A 27,297-nucleotide genomic window follows, 5' to 3' on the forward strand; every position below is an offset into this window, starting at 1 on the left:
TCTGCAAATATTTTCACAGCCCTCTTTTTGATTCGAACAGTATATAGGTCCAAAATGGAAAGCTGGTTGGTAGCAGTTGTTTTTTTCTGCAGTTCTAATTATCCTCTGAAGTCTGTGTCTGTCTTATTGGGTTGCAGAATTAAAAGTTTCATAGAAAACTATATTTTAATAATGACACAGGTGGGGTTATGAATCCAAACCTCACTGGCAAATGATGTTTTCCATCAAGTAGCCAGAGAAAGATGTAAACTGTAACTTCTGAGAGGGGAATGTTTTTGACCCAAAATTAATACTTCACTGTGAAATCAGAAAGTTGCAGCAGCATAAAAAATAAAGGGCCAGATAGAAAAACATTCCTTAAAAGCTCCTGAAAGCAAAATTTTCCAATTGCTTGACTATGTCAGTAGTGATACACTTCTAATTATAGAGTGTAAATGATCATAAGAGCATCTACTTGAGAGAAAACAGATGGAAAGGTAGGATGAGAAGACCAAAGCATCAGGAGACCAAATGTAAGAGTTGATTTTCACTTCTGATTTCCTTATATCTTGGGTACCACAAAGCACTTTGAATTAAAATGAAACATCTGACAAGATGTCTAAATGAATAAGCAATAAAGTGCTAGCAATGATAAACCCATATGACATCTGCTCCCATTGTGGAAAACAAACTGAAGGTATACAGTTGAATTAGCCAAGCACTTATTCCTCCTTTGACTCCACCCTAGGATCTGCCACCCCTTCTTCTCTTACCACAACTTTGGATCAGTCATTAGCTGCATTCATGCAAGGTGTTTAATGTGACTACATTGATTCATTTTCATTTTCAAATCAACTGGACTGGATTTATACAATACACTAAAGTATCCAAACAGCAACAACCAAGGTTAAGTAAAAACCCAGGAGTTGTGTGAACACAGTCCCAACCTCTCAGCCCCCTCTAATTCACATATTTGTTGCAATGAGGATAAAAATAGAGGAAACACCTTATGTACCTTCCTCTAAACTCTAATAGGAAAGGCAGGATATAAGTGTAACATCATAATTACCTTCAGCGTAATTATCACCATCATTAATATACCGTGGGAAGTTTACTGCCTTCTTTCCGAAAAGAGATTGGAAGCATGCCCCCTTTTTAATTAACCTCAAATTAGGATTGCACCCAGACCCTTTTGTTGAAATGAGCCAGCATCATAACCAACAATTTTAAGTGGTATCATTTTCACAGGCCATAATTAATCTCAATGTAGAGGCCACCCCAAACGTGGCTAATCAAATGTGCAGTCAAAAGGTCTAATGCCATCGATGATAGAGGTCAGAAGGGGTCTAGTTGCACCTTTTACAACTAACCAACTTTTTTTAAAAAAAGCATAAAAACTATGCCTTATTTTTTGTTTAAAAAATGATCAGTTTCAAAGCGGTAACCAAATTCTTTTTAATTTTTGGATTCCCTAGATTAAGGCAGATCTCTTCTGTCGTGGCCAAAACCCAGATCACCTAAAGCAACCAAATCATTTTGTAGATACAACATAATTTTATTTGCATGCCTACAAGCAGGAACACAGGCAAAATTTTGCTGGGGTTGGGAATGTCTAGTTTAATGAAAAGAAGGATTGGGGATGACATGATAGCAGGGTTCCAATATCTCAGGGGCTGCCACAAAGAAGAGGGAGTCAAGCTATTCTCCAAAGCACCTGAGCGCAGGACAAGAAACAACTTCATTATTCTATATACATTTTGATCCTTTTGAGCAGCCTGTGCAAAAGTAGAACCGAGGCTTATGTACCTTTGGCCAACTACATTGCAAGGCAAAGGTGAGACAAAAATAAAAAAGCAGACACGGTGTGAATTGCATTGTGACTCTGGAACATTTTGGATAACCCATCTCTGTTGTTGTTCAGTAACTAAGTCATTTCCAACTTCTTGCAAGCCCATGGACCATAATAGCAACAGCACTTAGACTTATATACCGCTTTATAATGCTTTCCAGCCCTCTCAAAATGGTTTACAGAGTTAGCATATCGCCCCCAACAATTTGGGTCCTCATTTTACTCACTTCGGAAGGATGGAAGGCTGAGTCAACCTTGAGCCTGGTGGGATTCGATCTGCCAAATTGCAGTAGGAGCAGCTTGCAGTCCTGCACTCTTAACCACTGAGCCACCGAGGCTCATCCTATAATGCACCAGCTGCCCTTGTCTTCCATTGTCTCTCAGTGTTTGCCTAAATCCCTGTTCAATGCATCAATGATATTATCTAACCATCTCATCTTCTGCAGTCTTCTTCTCCTTTTACGCTCCCTCTCTCCCAACATCCAGATCTTTTCTGATGAGTCCCTTCTTCTCGTTAGGTGGCCAAAGTATTTGACCTTCAGCTGTCCTTTCGAAGGACAATGGGCTGGTTTCCTTCAGGGTTGACTGATTTGGTCACCTTGCAATCCAAGGGACTCCCAAGAGTCTTCTCCAACACCACAATACAAAAGTATCCATTCTTCAGTGCTCCTTATTCTTTCTTATGGTCCACCAACTCTCACAGCCATACATTACTGCTAGGAAAACCATCGCTTTGACTTATGTATCCCTTCCTACTAGGTCAGCATGCCTATCTTGGAGACTTGGAGACAATTTGATTTACTACTCTACAAGTTCCTGATTGAGCCTTTTCCGTATGTATGGGGGACTACAACACTTATAGGGTTTCTGCTTGAGCATCTCATCCTCTGCCACCCACTTCTCCTTTTGCCTTCCTTCTTTCCCAACATCATTCTTGTCCCTGTTGCCACGCAGGATCATTTCAGCTTGCCATGAATATTTTCTTATCAAGGCATTTTAAGCAGTTCATTTCTACTAGGAGGGAAGATCCCATATGTTTGGTAGTGAATGCAGTCTACATATGTATGGGGAACTATCACACTTACAGGGTTTCCTGCATGAGCGTCTCGTCCTCTGGACTAGAAGATCTCCAAAGTCCTTTCTAATTCAGTTATTCTGTTATTCCGATGATGTTGCCTTAGGTAAAAAGTAAAGGTTCCCCTTGCTCATATGTGCAGTCGTTTCCAGCTCTAGAGGGCAGTGCTCATTTCTCTTACAAAGCTAAAGAGGCAGCGCTGTCCAAAGATGTCTCCATGGTCATGTGGCCAGCATGACTAAACAGCAAAGGCGCATGGAACGCTGTTACCTTCCCACCAATGTGGTCCCTATTTTTCTACTTGCATTTTTACATGCTTTAGAACTGCTAGGTCGGCAGAAGCTGGGACAAGTAATGGGAGCTCATTCCATTACGCGGCACTAGGGATTTGAACTGCTGATCAACAAGTTCAGCGTCTTAGCCACTGAGCCACTGCATCCCTTATATTACCTTACCTGGTAATAAAAAAAAAACAAGAAAGTAACAATTCAACCTTGAGCTTCCTCTTTCTCCACTATGCTTTCTTTTTGTTGGTGGTGAATGCAGTTCAGAATCCTTTGAGAATGGGGTAGATTATATGTGCCATAAACCATCAAAACAAATAAAATTCATGGCACAACTGTGCCATCCACAAGGGCAACAACTCAATTATCTGAAGGACCTACAGGTGGTTGGTTTGTGTCCTTGTGTACTTGACCCCATTATTGGATTCAAGTCATCTGCTTTTACCACTACTAGAAATAGCCATTTCAAAGTTAGAAGCTTTTTCTTACTGACTGTTTAGAATTGACTCCCAGTAGAATTGCACTTAGAATCAGATTACTTAAAGTTTATAAAAGCATCTGAGATCTTCTTTTTCATGGTCTCCTGGCAACTTCCAGGAAATTCCAATCGGTCTCTTTAGATGACAATGTGATTATATCCCATGGATATAATCGTTTCTATAAAGGCTCTTTATTTTATTTTATACAAAGATATTATAAATAGTTGTCATCTATTATTGCATCCATTGTTGTTTCATTCCATGTCTGTATGGCACTGAATCCAGAGGTGGTATTCAGCAGGTTCTGACCAGTTCTAGAGAACCGGTAGCAGAAATTTTGAGTAGTTCGGAGAACCGGCAAATACCACCTCTGACTGGAGATTTTACAGTATCCTTCCCTGCCATGCCCACCAAGCCATGCCCATAGAACCAGTAGTAAAAAAAATTGAATCCCACCACTGACTGAATCTCTATATATAAAAGTGAAATACTACTCCTGCATCATCACAAAATCTCCAGAACCATAAAGCCTACAAACTTGAAATTTGGCACGTATGTTCCTCTTGGCTTCTAGGTGCTCACTAAGAAAGGATTTTTCAAAATGACCATCAGAGCATTAGCATTTCCTTTATTATTATTAACATGCTCTGATGCTAAGGAGTTCTACTCCCCCTCCCCACCTGAAAAGAAATCTATTCTAAATGCAAAACACAAGCAGAGGAGAGGAGTTTCCATTTTAGTTTCACAGCAGCAACCAGCTTCAGTACAGAACAGTTGAGCTAAGCCATGCCCAGGCTCCTTGCTGTCTCCTTGCTCACAAAGCAAATACTGCTTCAGTTTCTAAACAGCCCTCAACTCTCCCACACACTGACAGGCGCTAGCCAGATGAATATCAATGGATGCTGGTAGGCAGAGGCACAATTTTTTCCCCTTATTTCCTCCCCAAAAACAAAGCCCAATCACATAGTTTCGTAGTGAAGCATGGGTATTGAGCTAATTTAATTATTATAAAAGTGCTGTAATAGGTTACAGGTAGTCCTCAACTCAGGAGTACAATTGGGAACAGAATTTCTGTTAATAAGGAAAGCAGTTGTTAGGTGAATTGTGCCTGATTTTATAACTTTTTTTCCCATAGTTCTTAAGCGAATCACTGAAGTTATTAAATCAATTGACTGCTTGTTGGAAGTTGGATGAGAAGATTACAAATGGTGATCACATGAACACAGGATTTTGCAACTGTTGTGAATACACGCTGGTTGCCAAGCACCTGAATTTTGATCGTGTGACCATGGAGATGCTGCAACATTTATAAGTGCAAGAGCTGGTCATAAGTCACTTTTTTCAGTGCTGTTGTAACGTTGAGTGGTGGCTAAACAAATGGTTATAAGTCAAAGATCGCAGGTCAAATATTATAGCACTTAGACTTATGTACTGCTTCACAGTGTTTTACAGCCCTCTCTAAACGGTTTACAGAGTCAGCATATTGCCCCCCAAAATCTGGGTCCTCATTTGACCAATCTCAGAAGGGTGGAAGACTGAATCAGCCTTGAACCAGTGAGAATCGAACCGTTGGCAGCCGGCATTCAGCAGAATTACTAGCTTGTAGCAGCTGATCTACCAGTACCTGCCTTTTATTTTCCCTTCTGTAGTTGCTCTTCTTTTATTTGATCTTCCCAGATGTTTGCCACACAGAGAGACATTTCATATGTTCTGTCCTTTGACACTAACACAAACCATCACTTTTTCTTCCTCTCCTATTGTACTTGCCCTGAAGCTACAATGACCAAAACAAAGACCAAAAATGATTGTTCCTTGTTCCTATGTTCCACTCTTGGTCCATAGAAAGAAGAATTGATGCTGCAACTTCTTAGAAGCAATGTATCATTCAATGAAACTTCATTGATTTTTTTTTTCCTAATGTCTCTACATGGCAATTAAAAATTACTTTTCTTTAAAAACCAAGATGAAGGAATGAGAACAATTGCAGTAGAGTGGGCCCTGGGAAATGAAAATCTGCAGAAACTGAAGGGCATTCACTGTGAGGTTTAAAAATTGTAAAATGCAGGCTAAAGAAATAAATCTATCCGTTTGATCCAAGGGTGGCTTGACAGCGATTTCCCAGCCTCTGTGAAAAAAAAAACATGCTTGCAGTCAATCTCTTTATTTGTTTCTTCATTCCTTCATTCAATTTATACAGCTGCCTATTTGACACACGTCACACTGGGCACCTCGCAGAGTTAAAAATGACAAAACAGAATAAGCAAAACTTTTAACTTCTCTCCAGACTAGAGACAGTAGGTTTTTCCCTTTCCTCTCCAGCCTCCTACCCAAGCTGAGCAACATTTGACATTGTTAACATTGCAGAGCAATGGGTTGGTTGAGAGGCCTCCCTTCAGAAGTTGTAGGTGTTCCATCACTGGAGATTTTCAAGCACAGATTGTCTGGGATGGTACAGGGTCTCCTCCTTCAGCAGCGGGTCAGACTAGAACAGGGGTGTCAAACTGTAGGCCCGTGTGCCACATCCCGCCTGTGGGATGCTTAAATCTGGCCCATGGGGCTGGGCCTGGAAATAACCCTCTGCTAGCCAAAATGGGTCACAGGGAGTGTGTGCAACCCCCCGTGCTCCATTTTGGCTGGCAGGGTGCTGCAGGAGGCACCTATGCCATTTCCCAGATGGCCCATGGAGGAGAACTACAATGCTGATCCAGGCCTTGAAGAAATCCAGTTTGACAACCCTGGACTAGAAGATCCCCAAGAACCCTTCCAACTCTTTATTATTCTGCTATTCTGTTATTCACTTGGATCAGCAGCTCATAAAGAAAAACTTCCAGGCAGCAACGTTGCATCAAGCTTCCAGACAAACAGCTGCTAAGGGAGGTGTAACCAGGGGACACAGTCCAACAATATATTTATTAATCACTCCTTCAAAGGAACAGTGAATTGGTCTACACAGGCTTAGTCCTTTAGGGCAGCATTGGTATGATTTAAAAAAAATGAAAGAAGAGATGAAATATGGGGATTGTGCATTATTAAATCAGAAGAATGCTTGAACTTCGGGAGGGGACTAACTAATGAGTGAGGAGAACAGAAAGACCCACCCAAGCAGGGGTGGGCTGCTGGGGGTTTGCAAGGGTTTGGGAGAACCCCTAGCTAAGTTTCTGTAGAGTTCAGAGAACCCCCAAATCCAACTCCTGGCTGGCCTCACCCACCCCTCCCCTCCCAGAAGTCCCCACGCTGCCCGTTTTGGATTCAGGTAAGTGCAGGTCATGCATGGAGACTCAGGGAGGGCGAAAAACAGGCCCATTTCTGACTTCCAGAGAGCCTCTGGAGCCCGGGAGGCTATTTTCGCCCTCCTGGAGGCTCGAGGAAAGCCTACGGAGCCCGGGGAGGCCAAACCCATGGTGCAGGAGGCCAATTAGGCTATGCCAGTGGTAGGATTCAAATTTTTTTACTACCGGTTCTGTGAGCGTAGCTTGGTGGGCGTGGCAGGGGAAGGATACTGTAAAATCTCCAGTCAGAGGTGGGATTTGCCGGTTGTCCGAACTACTCAAAATTTCCGCTACCGGTTCTCCAGAACTGGTCAGAACCTGCTGAATACCACCTCTGGACCACGCCCACCATGGCCATGCCCTCCCAGCAAGAAAACCCCTTCCTAAAATGTTTGAAGCCCACCCCTGCACCCAAGCCATGGTTTCCAACAATGCTTGACTTCCCTGCACAGATGGGAGGACAAGAAACAGTATCAACAATCAGTTCCCACATTGGCCCTAGTCTGAGCTGAGCATTAGTTTGATCTAACTGCCAACTCACTGCAATCTAGACTGGGGTTTCTGAAGTTGGCTTTAAAAAATAGGCCAGGGGCATTATGGGATTGTCAGTGGGGTGAGTTAGATCAGTGCTTCTCAACCTTGAGAATGTTAAGGGATGTGGACTTCAACTCCCAGAATTCCCCAACCAACATGCTGGGTGTGTGGACTTCAATTCCCAGAATACTGGCTGGGGAATTCTGGGAGTTGAAGTCCACACACCTTAAAGTTCTACAGGTTAAGAAGCCATGACATAGACATTAGAGGGATTCCAGAAAAAGGTACTTTCTTCTACGGCAGTGTTTCCTGACCACAGCAACTTCCAGGATTGTGGACTTCAAATCCCAGAGTTCCACAGCCAGCATGACCATTGGTGAGAATTTTGAGATTTGAAGTGCATACTCCTGAAGTGGCCACAGTTGGGAATTCTTGTTGTAAATAGGGTGTATTAGGACAATCTTGGAAGCCTGTCCTAATCCTTCACTGTCTGTTTCTAAGGACAACAACCTCAAGGTGAGTCAGTCCTGAGTCTTTTTCTCATGCTTTCTACCTTGGCAGAGCTGACCGTCCATTTCCTTCTCAAAGCCAGAGCTACATTCCTATGTAAGCATGGGAACTGTTTACAAAGACTGTCTATATGTTAGATATGCCTCTCATTTTAAACAAAGCACTATTTTCAAACCAAGAAAGGAGCAATGATCGTTTGCAGAAGAGCAGCTGTGTGTGTTTCAGGTGGATGCTTATATTTCTCTATATTTTGAAAGGTGAGGAGGAGGAGGTTAGTTGTGGCATTCTAGTTTCTTTTCATTTCTGGGAGAAAGGGAAGGGTGAGGACAATGACTGAGGGAGAATTTCAAAAGCTAGCTGGATTATTATTATTTTCTATTTTTGCCTCAGCGTAGTATTGATAAAAAATGTGCCTCTACCTGGGCTCCTACCATGATCTCAACATGATGCCTTTGTCAAGTGCAACAGACCAGGTTCACACATGAAGATTCAATTAAATTGATTTGTTGCTAAAGTCTGCGTACAACAACGGTTAGATAAGGGTCAATGGGGGTTGGGCTTAGTTTTCTTGTACCTAGATAGGGAATCTGGACTGGTCCCTCTTTTCATTTCACTCCCAGGTTCTGCCATCTGTTCTCTTCCATGACCACAAACACAGGTAGGGATGGGAATACAAATTAATTCTGCAGGAAAGTAGCTAATGAGTACACTTCAATATCCCTCATGAATTTAGGGGATACGTAAAGATACAGATAGTCCCTTACTTACAACAGTTTGTTTAGTGACCATTCAAAGTTACAACAGCACTGAAAAAATGTGACTTATGATCATTTTTCACATGCGACCTTTATAGCATCCCCATATCACGTGATCAAAATTCAGATACTTGGCAACTGGTTCATATTTATGACTTGTTGCAGTGTCTCAGTGCCCCTTTTGTGACCTTCTGACAAGCAAAGTCAATGGGGAAGCCAGATTTACTCAACAGCTATGTCACTGTTTTAACGAGCACAGTGATTTCACATAACACGCGTGGTGAGAAAAGTCATAAATGGGGCAAAACTCACTTAACAACATAAATGTGTGCCTCGATTGTGGTTATAAGTCGAGGACTACGTGTACAGCGGAATGTTGTACTTACTCTTCGGGTAGGAAACTGGGAGGTAAATGCAGCAGACAGGCACAGATTGAAAACTGTAAAAATGATTAGTATTCTGAGATAGCGGTGTTGGACTGTAATGGTGATGTTTGACTTTCATGATGAAGAAGGTCATCTTGGTACATAAAACTACTCCATTTTCACATTGGGTGCTTGTCTTCGGAGGCCTCAGCGGACCTGATGTGGCAAATGCAGCATTCAACCTGTCATACCCTGTGTCAGTGCAAGCTCACTTCTAATTGACAAACATGAAGAGTTTGTTTTCCAAAACATCGACTTGCTGTGAGGTGACAGGTCAATGACATCTCTGTTATTTGCAGCCTATTTGGAGGGATAAGGATTCCACTTGAGTGCTCCATTGCCAGGAGAGTTGATCTCCCACAGAAGACGTCTAGGCCAAACAATAACAAATGGAAGGAGTGTGTGTTTTCACAAGAAATGCTCTGCTGGAGCCCTCCAGACGCACATTAAGTTCTGTTCTCACATTTATTTGCTTCACTTATTTATTTATATCCCACTTTTATTATTTTTATAAATAATTCGAGGCAGCAAAAAAAGCACAAAGCCTCCTGTTTTCCCCGCAACAACAATCCTGTGAGGTGAGGTGGGCTGAGAGAAAAAGACCAGGCCAAAGTCACCTCGGTGGCTTTCACGCCTAAGGTACAGGAGCGGGCTGTTGGGGGTTCGCAGGGGTTCAGAAGAGCCCCTTAGCTAAGATTCTGTGCAGTTCAGAGAACCCCCAAATCCCCCTCCTGGCTGGGCCTGCCTGCTCCACGCCTCCCCGCCCCTCCCAGGAGTCTCCATGTGGCCCGTTTGGGATGCAGGTAAGTGCAGGCGCGTGCAGAGACTTGGGGAGGGTAAAAAATGGGCCTCCTGGAAGTTTGGGAAGGCAAAACATGGGCCCATTTCCAGCTTCCAGAGCCCTGGGAGGCTGTTTTCACCCTCCTGGATGCTCGAGGAAAGCCTCCGGAGCCCGGGAAGGGCAAAAACATCCCCCCTACCGCTGTGGTTCTGGAGGCCGATTAGGCCACGCCCACCAGGGCCATGCCCACCCAGCAAGCGGGCAGAGAACCCGTTGCTAAAAAAATTTGAAGCCCATCCCTGCTAAGGCAGAAGTAGAACTCACAGTCACCTGGTGATTGTCCAAAGTCACCCAGCTGGTTTCAATGCCTTCGGCAGGACTAGAATTTGCAGCCTACCAATTAATCCTTTGAGTATGAAATTACCTCTCTGCAATCACAAATCAAGATTGATCGCCATAGGAGTCAAAATGTCAATCTTGATCATGTAATGAAACCTCCACCCACTTTATGTAAGCATAAGAAGCAGGGCCTTTTATCACCTGGTTGCAGCCAGTTTCTTGACTCTCGTGTGGACATCTGTGTTCTCCTGCATGTAGAATATAGCTAGTCCTCGACTTACAACTTGTTCATTTAGTGACCATTCAAAGTTACAAAGAAAAAAGTGACTTATGCCCATTTTTCACACTTATGAACATTGCAGCCTTCCCACGGTTACATGATCAAAATTCAGACATTAGGCAACTGACTCCTATTTATGACGATTGCAGGGTCCCAAAGTCATGTGATACACTTTTGCAGCCTTCTGACAAGCAAAGTCAATGGGGAAGCCAGATTCACTTAACAACCACGTTACTAACTGAACATCTGCATCAGTAAGGTCATAAAATGGGGCAGAACTCATTTGGGCAAATGTCTCACTTGGCAGCAGAAATATTGAGATCAATTGTGGTCATAAGTCAAGGACTACCTGTATATCATTGTCCTTTGTGGTAGTGAGTTTGTGCTATGTATGATGAAGTACTTCCCTTAGCTCAGCTTGTCTTTCCTGCCTTTCAGCTTTATAGAATAGAATAGAATAGAATAGAATAGAATAGAATAGAATAGAATAGAATAGAATAGAATAGAATAGAATAGAATAGAATAGAATACTTTTATTGTTATTGCATTCCACCAATATAATGAAATTTGAAAGCTACTTCAGCACAGTGCCCCAAACATCACATCACAATCATACTACAGAATAATAATAATAATAATAATAACAATAATAATATTTAAAAAATCACAAATGCGCTGTTTGATTCTAGACAATTACTGCCTTGGAAAAGAAACCGTTTCTCAATCTATTAGTCCTCATTTTAAGACACCTATAATGCCTCCCTGATGGTAACAGTTCAAAATATGAACGTCCAGGGTGAGAATGGTCTGTGGAGATTTTTAGTGCTCTAGAGAGGAGTCTGGTCTTCGCAATCTCTTCCAAAGAAGAAAGAGAGCAACCGATGATTTTTTTTGTGCAGTATTTATAACTCTCTGGAGCATCTTCTTATCCACTGCAGAGCATCCAGCATACCACACCGTTACACAATATGCCAAAATGCTCTGAATGGTAGAACAGTAAAAAGTAACCAGCAACTCCTCACCCAAACTCACTTTTTTTCAGCAACCTCAGAAAGTGCAGGCACTGTTGGGCCTTCTTTGCAATGGCCATAGTGTGGACCAACCAAGTAAGGTTGTCAGAAATATGAGTTCCTATAAATTTAAAACTATGTACTCTTTCCACACAGTCTCCATTGATATATAGTGGGAGAGGCTCTGCTTTGCATCTTCTGAAGTCTATAATCAATTCTTTGGTCTTTTTGATGTTCAGGGTGAGGTTATGACTCTTACACCACAAGATCAATCTTATCTAGCATTTGTTTAAATGTGCAAATATAGATCAAATCAAATGTCATCTTGTTTGGTCCTGCCCAACTGTATAAATATTTAAATAGCCCTATTTTGTTTCATGGGACTTTTTTTTCCAAATGTGTATAGACCTAGGGTTTTGTAAGCTATATATTAACTAAAAAAGAATGTTGTGAAAAAAATGTTCACAGAAGAAATGTTCTTCCACAACATTCTTTTTAGTTTAAAGTATAGCTTACAAAACCTACATAAAGCTAAAAAAGGGCAGCAAGAACTTCTATTAGGATCTCATCTGAATAACTTGAACCATCCTCTTCCTCTTCCTTGTGTACTATTTATTATTTAATTTTATTAATGTTATTAATTTATTAATTCTTTTATTAATTTTATTATTTATGTATTATTTAATTTTATCTCCCATTTCCCTAGCCCACAAAGCATTCAAAACAGCAATACGGCAGCTCTAAAAAAATCATACAAAAATGTGTATTTCATCTATAAACTCCTTCTGTTGTTAGGAAGGTCAAAGAGTGCGGTGCAGGAAAAGAGGAACTTACTTTGGGATTCATGTGATGTGATGATGAGAGAAAAGGGGATGGTTTGTAGTTTGGGACATTGTGGGAAGTCCGGGAAACTTTTAGTTTCGAAATTCCACAGATGTGCCAGGTACTTTTGAGATGATGCTTGTCTCAGAGTTACTGATTGGAATGGCGGTTCCCTGGAATGCTGACATATCGCTTTTATAAAATTCCAGATCAATCTGAACAGCGTGTTGTCTGGACATAATTAGTTTTAACTACAAATACAATGTTAATCAACATAAATCATAATAATAATCATAATAAACATATCAATATTAATCACAAAGTGATAATGCAATTAGTTTATCCATCTTGAAAAGTTATCAATCAGAAAATGTTTATTATTTTTAATCTTTTTGGTTTGTAACCTCTGTTCCTGTTAGTTAGCCATTGGTAAAACAAGTCCCATGATAAAAAGTATTCTGTTTCTTCCTTGTCTTTTAAGTGTTAATCTGGCCCTCTCAGCACATTCTAATATTTTTAATCACATTTTTCTCTGTAGGGATTTCTTCATTTTTCCACTGCTGTGCAAACACAATTCTTGTTCCATTAGTACATGTAAAATTAAATATGTTTTCCCTTTGCCATACTGATCTGGTAACATGCCCACCAAAAATATCTCTGATTTCAAATCTACATATTGTTTTATCATTTCTTCTAACAAAGTATGTATTTTAGTCCAATATGTTTTTTGCAGAAGGACCACATAATTGTAGTCCAGGAGTGTCAAACTCAAAGCCCGCAATGGGGTTAGATCCAGACCATCCCAGTCTACTCGGGTTACTTTGGCCCGGTCTACCCAATGCAGAGAGAAAAGATCAGGCCAGCCAAGCTTTAGCCCAGTCTACCCAATTAGGCCAGCGTGGCTTTGGCCCGGTCTACCAGGTGTGAAGAGGAACACCAGCAAAGCTTTAGCCCGGCCTACCCAATGCAGTGAGGAAAGATCAGGCCAGTGAAGCACCAATGTCCAGGTGTAACCACCAAAATATGAACCCAGGATTGAGAGAGTTTGAGAAGAGCCTTCAAAGTCAACTGTTGAATCAAGATGTTTCTTCTTTCAGGTGGGCATGATGGAGAAGGGACCTACCATCCTTCACCCCAAATCCTCCTCCTCTGTTTCAAGGCATCTTCCTCTTCCCCTCAGCTTTCCCCAGAGAAAAGAAAGGGAGGGCTGGAGCAGCCCTGAAGTTTGAGGTTTCACTGAGGAAAGACTCCGTTGTCGGTTTCTCCTCTTTCTTTATCCTGTCTGAATGTAAGGTTATTACCCCGTTAGGCAATCCAAGCCATGATTCAACAGGGATTGGACCTAATCTTGCTCATCCCAGCATCACTGCCTGCTGGAACCTGGAGAAAGACTCTCTACCTGTGGATTTTATAAACGGGATGTTTTGAGGGGGAAATTAAAAAATCAAAACATTTGAATTGAATGCTGAAGTTTATTCGATTCTCAGAATACAGAACTAGCAGTAGGAAACTTACAGAACAAGAGAAAAGGGAAAGATGATGAGGTGTCAAAGAAAGCAGGGGAGAGGAGGATTGTGAACCCTTTGGTGTTAAAGGCCAGAAGCATAAATTTTCAAGGATGGCCATGATGGATGAGAGCAAAAGGATTTTAGCCACTCGTAGAGCTATTGGTTGCATTTGTCTGTTGCGCAACACCTAACGGTTTCATGGGTTTTTGCTTCAGGGCAAGTAGCAGCACATCCCCTGATGGCCCTCCATCCTATGAAGAAAACACAAAGAAGAATGATTTTTTTTTACCAAATACCAAAGAACAGATCTGCGGCTGTTGCCGAACAAAATGGTAAACCCACACTGTACACATTCATGCATCCCCTCTCAGTAGGAAGGCAGATCTCCTTCCTCCTCTACTCAAAACTCAGGAGTAAATGAATGAAGAAGAGATTTCTGGGAAAGTGTTTTGACATGACTCGGGGACAACGGAACCTTTCTTGGATGTTTCATGGCTTCATCCAATTTCCTACAATTCCTGAACAAACCTGCAGGTCTCCCAACCTTCCCCCCCCCCCCATTTTTCTAAAAAGGGTTTCCCACTCCAGTCTGGGCTGTTGCTGAGAAAGTTGGGGTTCCTCAGTCCAATCGCCCCTTTTCTTGCATTCCTTAGACTGTCCAGCAACAGAACATGACCTCAGGGGAACCCAGGCAGGGCACAGATAAGTCCTACGTGACCTCCAGTTCTCAGGTGCATTTGGGAGCTCCAATCTGGATTCAAGAAGAAGGAAAGCTGTGAGTGAAGTTAAGAACTGTGCTTACCTAATTGATTACCCTCATACCACCTTTTAAAGCATAGGTCCTGCCCAACTGGACAAGTGTGAAAGGTTGTACAATACCGTGTGGAGCAGTTGAGACATTTCCTGGTGTATCCTGGATGAAAGATATAAAATATAGAAATATTACTTTGATATTTATTTTTCTGATCTTGTAATCTCATTACATATGAGATAATACATCTTTTCATACTAAGGTCAGCTGTGAAAATTTCTCTAGAAAGATCAAATGGGCCTAGAAATAGGAAACCTGAGTTCCAGTCCCACCTTAGGCATGGAAGCCATCTGGATGACTATGGGCCAATCACCAGGAGACAGTGAGTTCTAGTCCAACTTTGGTCATGAAAAGCAGCAGGTGACTCTGGGCCAATCAACAGAAGACAGTGAGTTCCAGTCCCACTTTAAGCATAAAAGACAGCTAAGTGATTTTGGATTATTCATCCACTCTCTGCCCATCCTACCTCACAGGGTTGTTGCTGTGGGGAAAATGGGAGGAAGGGGTACTAGATTTCTTCGTTCCCTTGAGTCATTACAAAACTACATAGCTATAGCACTTAGACTTTTATACGCTTCACAATGTTTTGCAGTCCTCTATAGGCAGTTTATAGAGTCAGCCTATGGTCCCCAAAAATCTGGGTCCTCATTTTACCAACATTAGAAGCATGGAAAATCTAGTCAACCTTAAGCAGGTGAGGATCAAACTACCGAACTGCAGGCTGACGGCAGTAAGCAGAATTAGCCTGAAATACTGCATTTTGACCACTGTGCTGCAATAGCTGGGATAAAAGCCAGGATAAAAAAAATCCCTAACCACTTCTGAAACAGGCCATGAAATAAAAGCAAATTGAAACCTAAGTAGTTGGTCTCTCTGTGGAAGCTAAGCAGGGTTGGTGTTGGTTAATCTTAGGATGGGAGACCCCCAAGGGTGGGATCCAACCAGTGTAACTTCCGGTTCGGTGATTTTACATTTTGCTGTGCGAGTGTGTATATCATTGTCAACTAGCTGCCTAGACAGCTGAGCAGGTGCCCAGCCATTGGAAAAGCCCCCCTTTTTCCTGCTTTTTCAATCACAGCTGTGTCATGCAAAGCAGCTGAGGTTGAAAAAGCAGGAAATAAAGGTCAGGTAAGAGCCCTGGTGGGTGGGTGGGCCAAAACAGCAGCAGACATAGAACCGGTTCTATGTATTGTCTCTGTTTGCTGCTCTTCAGAGTAACCGGTTCTACCGCGGTGGACAGAACTGGTAGAATCCCACCCCTGGAGACCCCCAAGATTGTATGAAAGTTTGAGGAGTCTCAGAAATCTCAGCAGCAGCAACCAATGTCAGGTTGATGTTGAGGAATGTCCAGGCTTGACTTGAAGGAGGCATCTCTGGTCCCCTTTGGCTGTACCATCCAAAATACTGAAGAATGGCAAAGCCAGAGAGAGGTGAGCAGAAACATTTTTCATCTCATTCCCTGGAGTAATCCCATGGCAGAACTCACTACGCAAAGGAACCTCTACTTTCAGAGGCAGTCTACCCCAGAATGCCAGTCTGGAAAAAGTCCCTGTCTCATGGCCGGCTCTCCAAACATAGACCTCCTCTTCTCTCCCAAAGGTTCCCATGGACAATCCTTGTGCAGACCAGAACAGTAAGAAAGTCCCACTGAAAAAAAAGGGACCACAACTGCCTCAAATACCCTCCCTTACTCTTCCCCTTTGTTTTGGGTTTGATTGCCACCCAAGATCAAAGTATGGTAGCCTTACCTAAGTCCAGGCACACGATTGTCACCACCACCAAGGTCAGCAGCAGAGTTTTCATCTCACAATCTTCTCTGGAGCTTGCAAAGTGTAGCCCAGGATGGAAGCAGACGCTTATTTATACCCCTCTGAGATGGAGGTGGGTAGGTGGGGCTGGATTTCTAGAATGTCTAGTGAGAAGAACAGGGAGATTTGGCAGGAAAGGGAAGGCCAGGGGGTGTAGCTTTTTTGCCTCCGACAATAAAATGGAGGCCAGATCAGATAAGGTGAAGAACCAAACATTCCCAGACTTCAAAGCAAATGCTTCTATTCTGCATACAAAACCTGAGCACCTGGACAATTGGCATCTCTTCCTGTGTTTATACAAGATTATACAATCCTTACATAATGCAAAATTAAACAAAATATCTCTCTGCAAAGTTCAGTGCCTTCCTATTTTTCATTTGTACTTCAGTTAATGAAATGGGAAACTTCTCTGAATCTTCCAACCTCTCACTGTAGATCTGCCTTCCTTCAAGAGACATGGCCTCCATTGAGCAAATCGGAGCATGAGTGGTTCTCTCTAAAACTAGCCACTGCGATAAAGGATTTGCAAGATCCAAAAGTCAGGATAAACAAGGGAGACAGACAGAGCATTTGTCAAACATGGCAGTAGGGTTTCTGGTACAAAACTACCAGAAGGAACAGCAGGACAGATGATTTCAAGGGATGCCTCGAGTCATAGGTCAACAATTACTCAGCTGATTAGACAAACTCTATTTGAATCCCCACCCAAATCTTATCCATTCAAAACAGTTTAGTAGCTGACAACACTAGACTTAACAACTGCCTCGATCTCATCTTCTGCAACAGTTTTAATTCAATTTACGGACTACAAATTAATGTACCCTTTTCCAACAGTGACCACAGCATGATTGACTTTTGTCTCAACATACATCCTCACAAAAATCACCATAACGACAGGATCCCCAATTATATCTTCAAAAAAGGCAACTATGATCTTATAGACAACGATCTCTCATCTCTTGATTGGCATATTTTATTCACTGGATGCAATGCTGTTGAAGACCATAACAACATATTTTTACCTGAGGTGAAAAGAGTCATCAAACTATATATACCAATAACAACTCCCAAAACCAGGAAAAACAAACTACCCATAATAATAAGGAAACTCCAATCCAAAAAGAAATTCCTTTGGGAGAAAAACAAATCTGGTCATGTTGCCAAGTTTAAAAGCCGATACAAAACTTTATGCCACCAGATAAAGAATGAATGCACCAGTTATCACATTAAACAAGAGGAAGATCTTCTACGCACCAATTCCACCCACGCTTTTTACAATTTTGTAAACAACAAACTAAAAGACTCAAGGCCCATCCCACCCCTGAAAGGACCTAATGGTAAAGACTGCAAGAATGACACCATTAAAGCCAACATCTTTAACACATTCTTTGGCTCAGTATTTGTAAACAGCAATGGATCAAGCCCAATATTTCCTAGTTGAACCACAGACAACTAAAATGATCTAATACGTATCAATTTTACAGAAGACAATGTTGAACAAGCACTAACAATCTAACACCATCTCTATCTATTGGACTGGACAGAATATGTGCCTACTTCTTTAAAAAGCTGTCCAGTGCCATAGCCGAACCTCTAAGCATAATCTTTGAAAAATCTTTCAGGACCAACTCCTTGCCAAACCTATGGTCACTAGCCACGGTCATCCCCATCTTCAAAATGGGAAGCCAGATTCATTTAAAACCACATTACTAACTGAACATCTGCACAAGTAAGATCATAAAATGGGGCAGAACTCATTTGGGCAAATGTCTCACTTGGCAACAGAAATTCTGGCATCAATTTTGGTCATAAGTCAAGGACTCCCTGTATATCACTGTCCTTTGTGGTAGTGAGTTTGTGCTATGTGTGAAGAAGCACTTCCCTTAGCTCAGCTTGTCTTTCCTGCCTTTCAGCTTTATATAGCGTTTGTTTAAATGTGCAAATATAGATCAAATCAAATGTCATCTTGTTTGGTCCTGCTCAACTGCATAAATATTTAAATAGCCCTATTTTGTTTCATGGGACTTTTTTTTTCCACATGTGTATAGACCTAGGGTTTTGTAAGTTATACATTAACTAAAAAAGAACGTTGTGAAAAAAATGTTCACAGAAGGAATGTTCTTCCACAACATGCTTTTTAGTTTAAAGTATAACTTACAAAACCTACATAAAGTTGAAAAGGGGGGAACAAGAACTTCTATCAGGATCTCATCAGAATAACTTGAACTCTTCCTCCTCCTTGTGTACTATTTATTATTTAATTTTATCTCCCATTTCCCTAGCCCACAAAGCATTCAAAACAGCTATACATCTGTGTTTTTCTATATCGGGTAATACTGCAGCTCCACAGAAATCATACAAAAATGTGTATTCATCTATAAGTTCCTTCTCCTAGGCAAACGTATGGAGAAATTGCTAAAATTCCCAGAAATATGCACATACTCTTAAGGATTTTTTTTCACACACTTGTACAGTGTAGATTTTCTGACAGATTTTATTCTTTGCAAACCGAAATAACATGAACTTAATTTAAGGTTGGAGAATCAGAAAAATGAACAAAATTGAACTTGACAAATTTGCCCTTATCAGGTCTCAGCCCATAAAGATTTTACCTACATAATTTATTTATAACTTCCTTTCTTGCCTAGAGAAGGAGGAAAAAATGCAGCCCAGGATTTTCGATTATCAAGCCATTTAGATTGATTTTTTTTTTAATGTAGAAAAGGAAAAAGCTTCAGAAATATAGAACAGAAAGCCCCCAGCAGATTTAGAGAAAGCCCCCAGCAGATTTATTTGCAGGTATGGATGCTTAATTTGGGGTTATTTGCTATTTTACAAAGAAATATCACTGTGTTTCATTAATTTTAATGTAGAATTATAAGTCATACGTATACTAATGTGCATTATACTTTATCTGGATTTTTATAGAAGTTTTTTATAGATTTTTATAGAAGTTTTAATGCCCAAAAGAGGAGTTTGATCTCAAAGAGGATACAGCATGTAGCCAACCAGAAATAGCACAAGCACTTAGACTTATATACCACTTCATAGTGCTTTTACAGCCCTCTCTAAGCAGTTCACAGGGTTTGCCTCCAACAATCTGGATCCTCATTTTACCAAACCTCAAAAGGATGGAAGGCCTTGAGCCAGTCAGGATCGAACTACTGGCAATCAGAAGAATTAGCCTGCAATACTGCATTCTAGCCACTGCGCACCATGACTCTGGTATATGAAATGGTACAAAAAATGCCTCTTTTATATAAATTACCCAAGTGTGCTTCATCATGACAAGCAAAGAGCCTATCAAGCTTGCCTGTGGGTTGTGGACTTGGCCTTTGAGTATTTTATGACTCCCCACTACACACAAACAAATTCCACAATTATAAGATTGTAAAATCAGAAGGGAACACTTACCTCATCTAGTCCAACTGCTGCTTTGCGCAGGCAAACCAATTAAGCCATCTATGATAGGTGATTATCTAACACCTTAAAAATCTCCAGAAAAGGAGATTCCACAGCCTCCAAAAATAGGCTATTGCACTGTTGTGGTGAATTTAGGAAGTTGTTACTTGTATTTAAACAAAATTTGAATAGCTACAAATTCTATCCATTATTTCTGGTCTTATTATTTGGTAGCCATGGAAAATAGTTCTTGACTGCCTTCCCTGTACCTTTCCTGCATGTACCCAAACAAGCTAACTTGTCTACCCTAATCCTTCTTTTCTCCAGGTTGAACATTGCCTAACCTTATAGGGCATGTCTTCAAGATTGTTTGATGCAAGCAACCAGAATGAATAGTGTCAAGCAGAAGCTTTATTGTTAGTCAACTATATTACAAGAATCTCGCCAGACTGACTACATTTCCTTGGGAACAGTCAGATAAGGCTTCAAGTATTCTGGGGAAAGTTAGACCGGCTCTGCTTTCTGCAGTGGAAGGATTCTAAGCTTGTCCCCCTCTTAACTCCTCCCTCCAGCTTAGTTGGAGATTGTACCACAGGAGTGGTCTCATCATTGCCCAGAAGAAAGAAATAATGGTTTCACTTCTCTTTGAGAATGCACGGCTTCTAATACAGCACAGAACTGTATTATTCCTTTGGGGAGCTGTCTCCCATTACTTAGTGGTGAATGGGATTGGAAAAAAAAAACCTACATTTGATTTGATTTCATTCACACTGAGTTAAAATCAAACATAGAGAACATGATTCATCTCCAGTTATGTCAGTAGCAATTCTTCCCTCCTGTCATTTTAAATAGGATTTGTTTAGTGTCCTGCCAATGAGGAAGAATCTCTAAAGGTTTCTGAAGGGATACCATTCAAAGTTTTCAGAGGTTGCACATAGCCCAGGGGTTGCCAGAGAATGGGCCTCTTCCTGTTACAACAGGGAAGTTCCAAAGGGTGGTAAGAATAAGTGGAACGCGTCCTACCCTAAGAATTTTCTGCAACTTTAATCTAGAACAGGAGTTACTAAACTGGAAGGAACCCCAAACCAAGATTCACAAAGAATTTTTACAGAAATAGCAGGCTGATTTTAGGGACATCTGAGTGAAGCTCCATAAGTTTTTTTAAAGATAAAACCCATAAAGGTGGATGAAGGTGAACATCCTGTCTCATATAGGTCCAACATTTTCTCTGAGGTTGCTAACTAGCAAAGGTGTCTGTTTTACTGATTGATATGACCTCTTTTATCTTGCTTCCTTTGAAAGAGAACTTGAAGCAAGATGCAAATATTCTATAAAAGGACATCGTTCAAATGCAATGCATGTAACACATTCCATTTTATTTTATTTTTTTTAAAAGAGCAGCTAGGAACAATTACCCTTCAGTGTAATAGACTGGACATCATTTATATAATTGTGAACTATAGACAGGAGAGAGAGAGAGAGAGAGAGAGAGAGATCCCGTTTCATTCTATATCGACTCTCACTTATTTTCTTTTATCTTACATCTTATTAAAGGTGACAATTTAATGTATTGAGCAGCGTAATACTTATCATATTGGGTAGCTAGGGGAAATATCTAAATACAAGTCCTTCCTGGATGACTCTGGAATATTGTCAGAGCCACCACAGATATTCCATCTCTCAATCCTGCCTAATTTAAAGAGCTTTTGTGGTAACAGTAAAAAGATTGCCATATTAAATGTCTTAGAGAAAATGCAATCAATACATTCAATGAATACACTTTTGCAAAGGTCTTTAGCAGCATGGCTAAAGTGTTGGGAGCAAAGAGATGGAGCAAAAAAAGAAAATATGCATGGATATTTCCAACCAAAATCTGAGGTCAAGGGTTTTTTTTCTGAGTATATCATCATGGATTATACTTAGAAGTGGGGGGAAAGAGGGGTATTTGGAAGGGAACTCAACTTGTGCCAATCTAACACTGAAAAGAAACACAACAATCAATTGCTGGAGTATTTAATGATCTGTGGAATTATTGTTACGGTTACAGAATAGAGTTGGAAGGCACATTGGAGATATACTAGACCTTATACTATTTCAGATAGCTGGTTGTGTAGTGTCTTCTTAAAAACCTCCAGTGTTGAAGCACCCACAACTTCTGAAGGCAAGTTTTCCACTAATTAATATTCTCACTATCAGGAAGTTTCTCCTTAATTCTAGATTGCTTCTTTCCTTGGTTAGTTTCCATCCCTTGTTTCTTATCTTGCCTTCCATTGCTTTGGAAAATAAGTTGACCCCCTCAAATACTGGAACACGGCTGTCACCTCTAGTCCTTCTTTTTTCTAGACTAGTCATATCCAATTCCTACAACCGTTCTTCCTATGTTTTCATCTGCAGGCCAGTGGTGCGATTCAAAAACATTTACTACTGGTTCTATGGGCGTGGCATGGTGGGTGTGGCATGGCTTGGTGGCTGTGGCAGGGGAAGAATACTGTGAAATCTCCATTCCCTCCCCATTCCAGGGGAAGGTTACTGCAAAATCCCATTCCCTCCCCACCCCAGTAACCTGCTTTCCAGTTCCGTTCTCCTGTTCAGGGCGACAAAAGAAGACCCAGCCGGTCCGCTGGGACTCGGGAGGCAGAGAATAGATGGGGGCAGGGCCAGTCAGAGATGGTATTTGCCAGTTCTCCATAACTACTCAAAATTTCCACTACCAGTTCTCCAGAACTGGTCAGAACCTGCTGAAAACCTCTGCTCCAGGCCCTTAATCGTCTTAGTTGCTCTGAGGTAGGCAGGTGAAAGATTAAGGAGGACTTTGTTGAGGTAATTCCCCATTAGGAGAATGAGCGCATACAGGGAGACGTATTTGAGAGAAGTGTTTGAATAATACACACACAGTACACAGATACACTGTACAGTAAATGTAGGTTTTTACTTCCAGAAAGGTTTAAGCAAAGTCCAAAATAAGCAATCCAAAGTCATCCACAGGTATATCAGTCAGTTTTCAATCCAGGGATAATCCAAATATCAAAGTCCAGTGTCAAAAAACAGTTCAGTAACAGACTTACATTAAATCCAGTAATATCAGTCAATTAGAAGAAATGGAGGAACGGAAATACTTTCCAACAGAAGTAAACAGAGATACACTCACACTCTCTTTTGAGACTCAGACTAAGACAAACCAGGTTTCTGGCTCCATCTTATGGCCGTTTGAGAAACCACACCTAATTACAGTTTTGCATTTTCTTAAAGTTACAGTTTTAGAATGTTTATCCTGGTTTATATATTTCTAACCCAAATAGCTGTTAGGTGACTCATATTCCTAACAGACTTTGCCCAGGGACCCTACTAGTACCAGCTGGAATTTGAACCCAGGTCACCTGCACCAAAGAGCTTAACTCTAACCACTATCCTATTCGATGGATGAATGGATGTATTATATTCATTAAGATTTAGACTTGGACCTGCCACTTTAATTGAATTTCACATTAGTAAAAATGTCACCCCCCTTTAGGACTTGCCAGTTAAAGGCCAAATTAAAGGAACCAGGCAGGAGAATTATCGAATTGGTAGGTGCCTCTGTGCAATTCACAAAAACACCTATCAGGATAATTTTGTTAGTTATCATCATGAACCAGGGCAATTGCTGGATGGACCTTTTCTAAATAACAATCGAAGTGTAAATCAATTACAACACTGCAGAATGAAAGGTGTAGCTGCAAGTCTGAATGTAATTACTGTTATTACCTTACGCTCATATGTCCCACTGTAACCACGTGTCCTTTTGATATCTGGGCTTGCACAAAAGACAGAGATTATCTAGAAAATGAGAAAATTCAATTCACCTTGATTGATTAGTCCTCCTCCTTTTCTTTCCTTTCCTTTTCTTCCTCCTTGGTCCAGGTCTAACATCTTAACCATTTATGTTACACTAATACTTTTAAAGAACTTTGCTGATATCTAGTAAGGGAATTGCTTCAAATATTCAAATATACAGCACCCTCTAAGCAGTTTACAGAGTCAGCAATATTACCCCCCAACAATTTGGATCCTCATTTTATTCAGAAGGATGGAAGGCCAAGTCGACCTTGAGCCGGTCAGTATTGAGCTCTAGACTGTGGGCAGAGTTTGCCTGCAATATTGTACTCTAACCACTGTTCCATCACACCACCACAGCTTATATGTTCTTTCTTCCTATCTTTTGTGGATTTGCCCAACTAACAGCCTTCAATTAACACTAGGCAAAATAAACACCACACAGGCACTGAGGGCATCACACAGCTTTTTTCCCTAGCTAACATGACCTTAACTCTTTTATTGCCACACTCTGTCAGCATTCCGAGTAATGCACCCATTGAAAGCAGAACTTCGAGGCAGGTAGATTTCTCAAAGAACATGTTTATTGGATGCATCATATCAGCACACCCAGTGAAAAAAACCAACTCTAAAACTTCCTACTGTTTTCATCTAATTAAAAGAGTAAAAATCACCCCTCCCAGGTGTCACTGGTCACATTGTTCAATCAATTTACCTGGCGGGCTTCTCTCCTCCTTCAACAGCCACCTGTTATAATGACCTTGGTTCCCACAGGAATTTTTTTTGTTTTGACCATTAGCTGGACTACTTTCCCCCCTCTCATGCTTCATGGCATCTATGAGGCAGCACAAGATGGCTTCAGTCAGGTTCACTTCAGAGTTGGCACACTCAACTTTAGTTTTCAAAACTTACTGTGCCTTAAGAGCTGTGGTGGCGCAGTGGTTAGAGTGCAGCATTGCAGGCTACTTCTGCTGACTGCTGACTGACTGCAATTTGGCAGTTCGAATTTCACCAGGCTCAAGGTTGACTCAGCCTTCCATCCTTCCGAGGTTGGTAAAATGAGGGCCCAGATTGTTGGGGGCAATATGCTGACTCTGTAAACTGCTTAGAGAGGGCTGTAAAGCACTGTGAAGTGCTACATATGTCTTATTGCTATTGTTATTAATGTCTTTTCAGTTAAGGAATGCAAGTGCTGAGGGGCACCATTGTTGAGTTGTGTTTAGGACATCTGTTGACCTTCATCTCACCCTGCCAACCAGTTTTGAGGAAAGGCCTCAAAATAAATAATTACAGAGATTGATATTAGAATTCCCTCTTGCTTCAGAATAAGAAACAAAGTTTGGGTGTGGGACTTCTTGAATACCTCATTTGACCTCATTTTCCTTCGTTTGGCCACCAGTATACACCCTTTGTTTTTGACCATTTTAATTCCTTCTCACATCCAAGTTATGGTAATCCTTTTAAACCATGGTCTGAAAACAGACTAGGAGATGAAAATCAAAATCTAAACCACTTTTTCTCAACAATCAATAAATTCAATAGATAAATAAGACTTTTGCCATTCTTGGAAGGTCAGATAAAGAGCTTAGAACATGTAGACCAAAGCAACCTACCTACCACTAGACTTTGAGGAGAAATATTGAGCTGTTTTTTTAGCCATACCTCAAACCTGAAGCTTTGCTAAGCCTTAGTTCTCCCTTGTCAGCTCAAGGAAATATTTATTTGAGCTTGGGATCATAGACAGTAATGTATTAATGGTCCTTGCAAGAGTAAGGGAAGAAAAATGAGAAATTAAGTGCTTAAACCCAAGATTTTTGGCTGTATTCATAAGAGGAAAACATTATAGTTCCTCATATGTTTCTATTGTCACATGAAAACAGCCATCCAATCAGGATAGGAAAATGACAGAATGGTTATGGGAGAGTCACTGCCACCACTTTACTGGGAGATTTTCTGGCTCTTTCCTTATCTAAATGTACAGATACAGATAATCAGAGTTGGAAAGGACCTTGTAAGTCATCTAGTCCAACCCCCCGCCTAAGCAGGAGACCCTACACCATTTCTGACAAATGGCAGTCCAGCCTCTTCTTGAAAGTCTCAAGTGATGGTGCTCCCACAACTTCTGAAGACAACTTCTGTTCCATTGGTTGATTGTTCTCACTGTCAGAAAATTTCTCCTTATTTCCAGGTTGAATCTCTCCTTGTTCAGTTTCCATCCATTATTCCTTGTCTGGCCTTCAGGTGCTTTGGAAAATAGCTTGACCCCTTCCTCCCTGTGGCAATCCCTCAAATATTGGAACACTGCTATCACGTCTCCCCTGGTCCTTCTCTTTACTAGACTAGCCAAGCCCATTAACCGTTCATTGTAAGTTTTAATCTCCAGTCCCCTAATCATGTTTAATAATGTGTGTGAGAGAGAGAGGGGAGAGAGGGAGAGAGGGAGGGGGGAGAGAGATGGAAGAGACAGAGAGTTTATCAGAAGGTTGCAAAAGCTGATCACATGACTCCAGGACACTGCAACCCTCGTAAATTTGAATTATCTGAATTTTGATCGCATGACCATGGGGATAATGCAATGGTCAGAAGTCACTTTTTATAGTTTTTTTCAGTGCCTTTGTATCTTCAAATGGTCACTAAATAAGCTGTTGTAAGTTGAGGACTACGTGCGGGAAGCAGAAGGCTGAACTAGATGGGCTTTTGGTTGCATCTTCTTCTATTCTGCTTACAGCAGGGAGTTGAGCCAAGGAGAAACCTCCCCGGGGGAATCCCTTGAAAAGACAGCAGGTGAAAGAGACTGTTGTTGAATGCTGCCCAATGTTTAATGCCACCTCTAAACAGAAAATCAACACAGCCAGCAAAAGGCCACAGTGGAAGCTTTCTCCCTGTGGAACCCATTGTCTCTTTGATTTGTTTCTTTCTGGCACAGAACGAAAAAGCATTCAGAACATCTACTCTGAAATGGTATTGGAGGGAGCGGGGAAACTCAGGATAAATTCACCTGATGGACTTAAACTCTTAACTATTTTCTTTATTTCTTGGTGTTCCCCTGGGAACTGAACTCTTATTAAGAACAGAGTCATGAACTGTTAGCCAAAGGCCTGCGTTGAGGTCTCTAGGGCCCACCGAAATCAGATTTTACTCTTGTTCTTTTTTTCCCCCCCTGAAAAAATAACAGCTGAAGGTGTATTAAACTTCAAAAAAGCCCAATTCACATCTATTTAAAAGAAAAGCACTGAAAAGAGGATTGAAGTTTCTGGCTACCACCTTTTTAACAGCAAATGTCTCCTTATAATCCTCTGAGGAAGAAGAAAATAGGGAGAGGAAGTTACAGAATGCTGTATGTCGCTTGTTTCTATCATAGTTTTATGGTAGCTTAGCCTCTTGGTAAAGGTAACAAGCTCAGCAACTTTAACCGCTGAACATCTTGGCTCAGTGGTTAAAAATGCTGAGCTTGTTAGCCGGAAAGCTGACAGCCTGCGTTCAAGACCAGAGCACTACATAAAGGGTGAACCCTGTTACTTGCCCCAGCTCCTGCCCTCCTGCCCAGTTCAAAAGCATGCAAAT

General features: G+C 41.2%; 2 protein-coding genes across 5 annotated transcripts in view; one reads left to right on the plus strand and one right to left on the minus strand.

Annotated features, from left to right (window-relative positions):
* KCNMB2 (potassium calcium-activated channel subfamily M regulatory beta subunit 2) overlaps positions 1-27,297 on the plus strand; it is a 245,348-nt gene that overhangs the window by 156,023 nt on the left and 62,028 nt on the right. The gene's annotated exons all lie outside the window — the stretch shown is intronic.
* LOC113439757 (neurotoxin 3FTx-8a-like) lies at positions 13,850-16,615 on the minus strand. Its single transcript, XM_026705738.2, has 3 exons — positions 16,459-16,615; positions 14,702-14,812; positions 13,850-14,150 (listed from the first exon to the last, which is right to left on the minus strand). The coding sequence occupies exons 1-3, from the start codon at positions 16,511-16,513 to the stop codon at positions 14,056-14,058; spliced, it is 261 nt and encodes an 86-aa protein (XP_026561523.1). The 5' UTR covers positions 16,514-16,615; the 3' UTR covers positions 13,850-14,055.

The sequence above is a fragment of the Pseudonaja textilis genome, chromosome 4 (genome assembly GCF_049901715.1).
Source record: "Pseudonaja textilis isolate UNSWEBS1 chromosome 4, rPseTex1.2, whole genome shotgun sequence".
NCBI classification, from domain to species: Eukaryota; Metazoa; Chordata; class Lepidosauria; order Squamata; family Elapidae; genus Pseudonaja; species Pseudonaja textilis.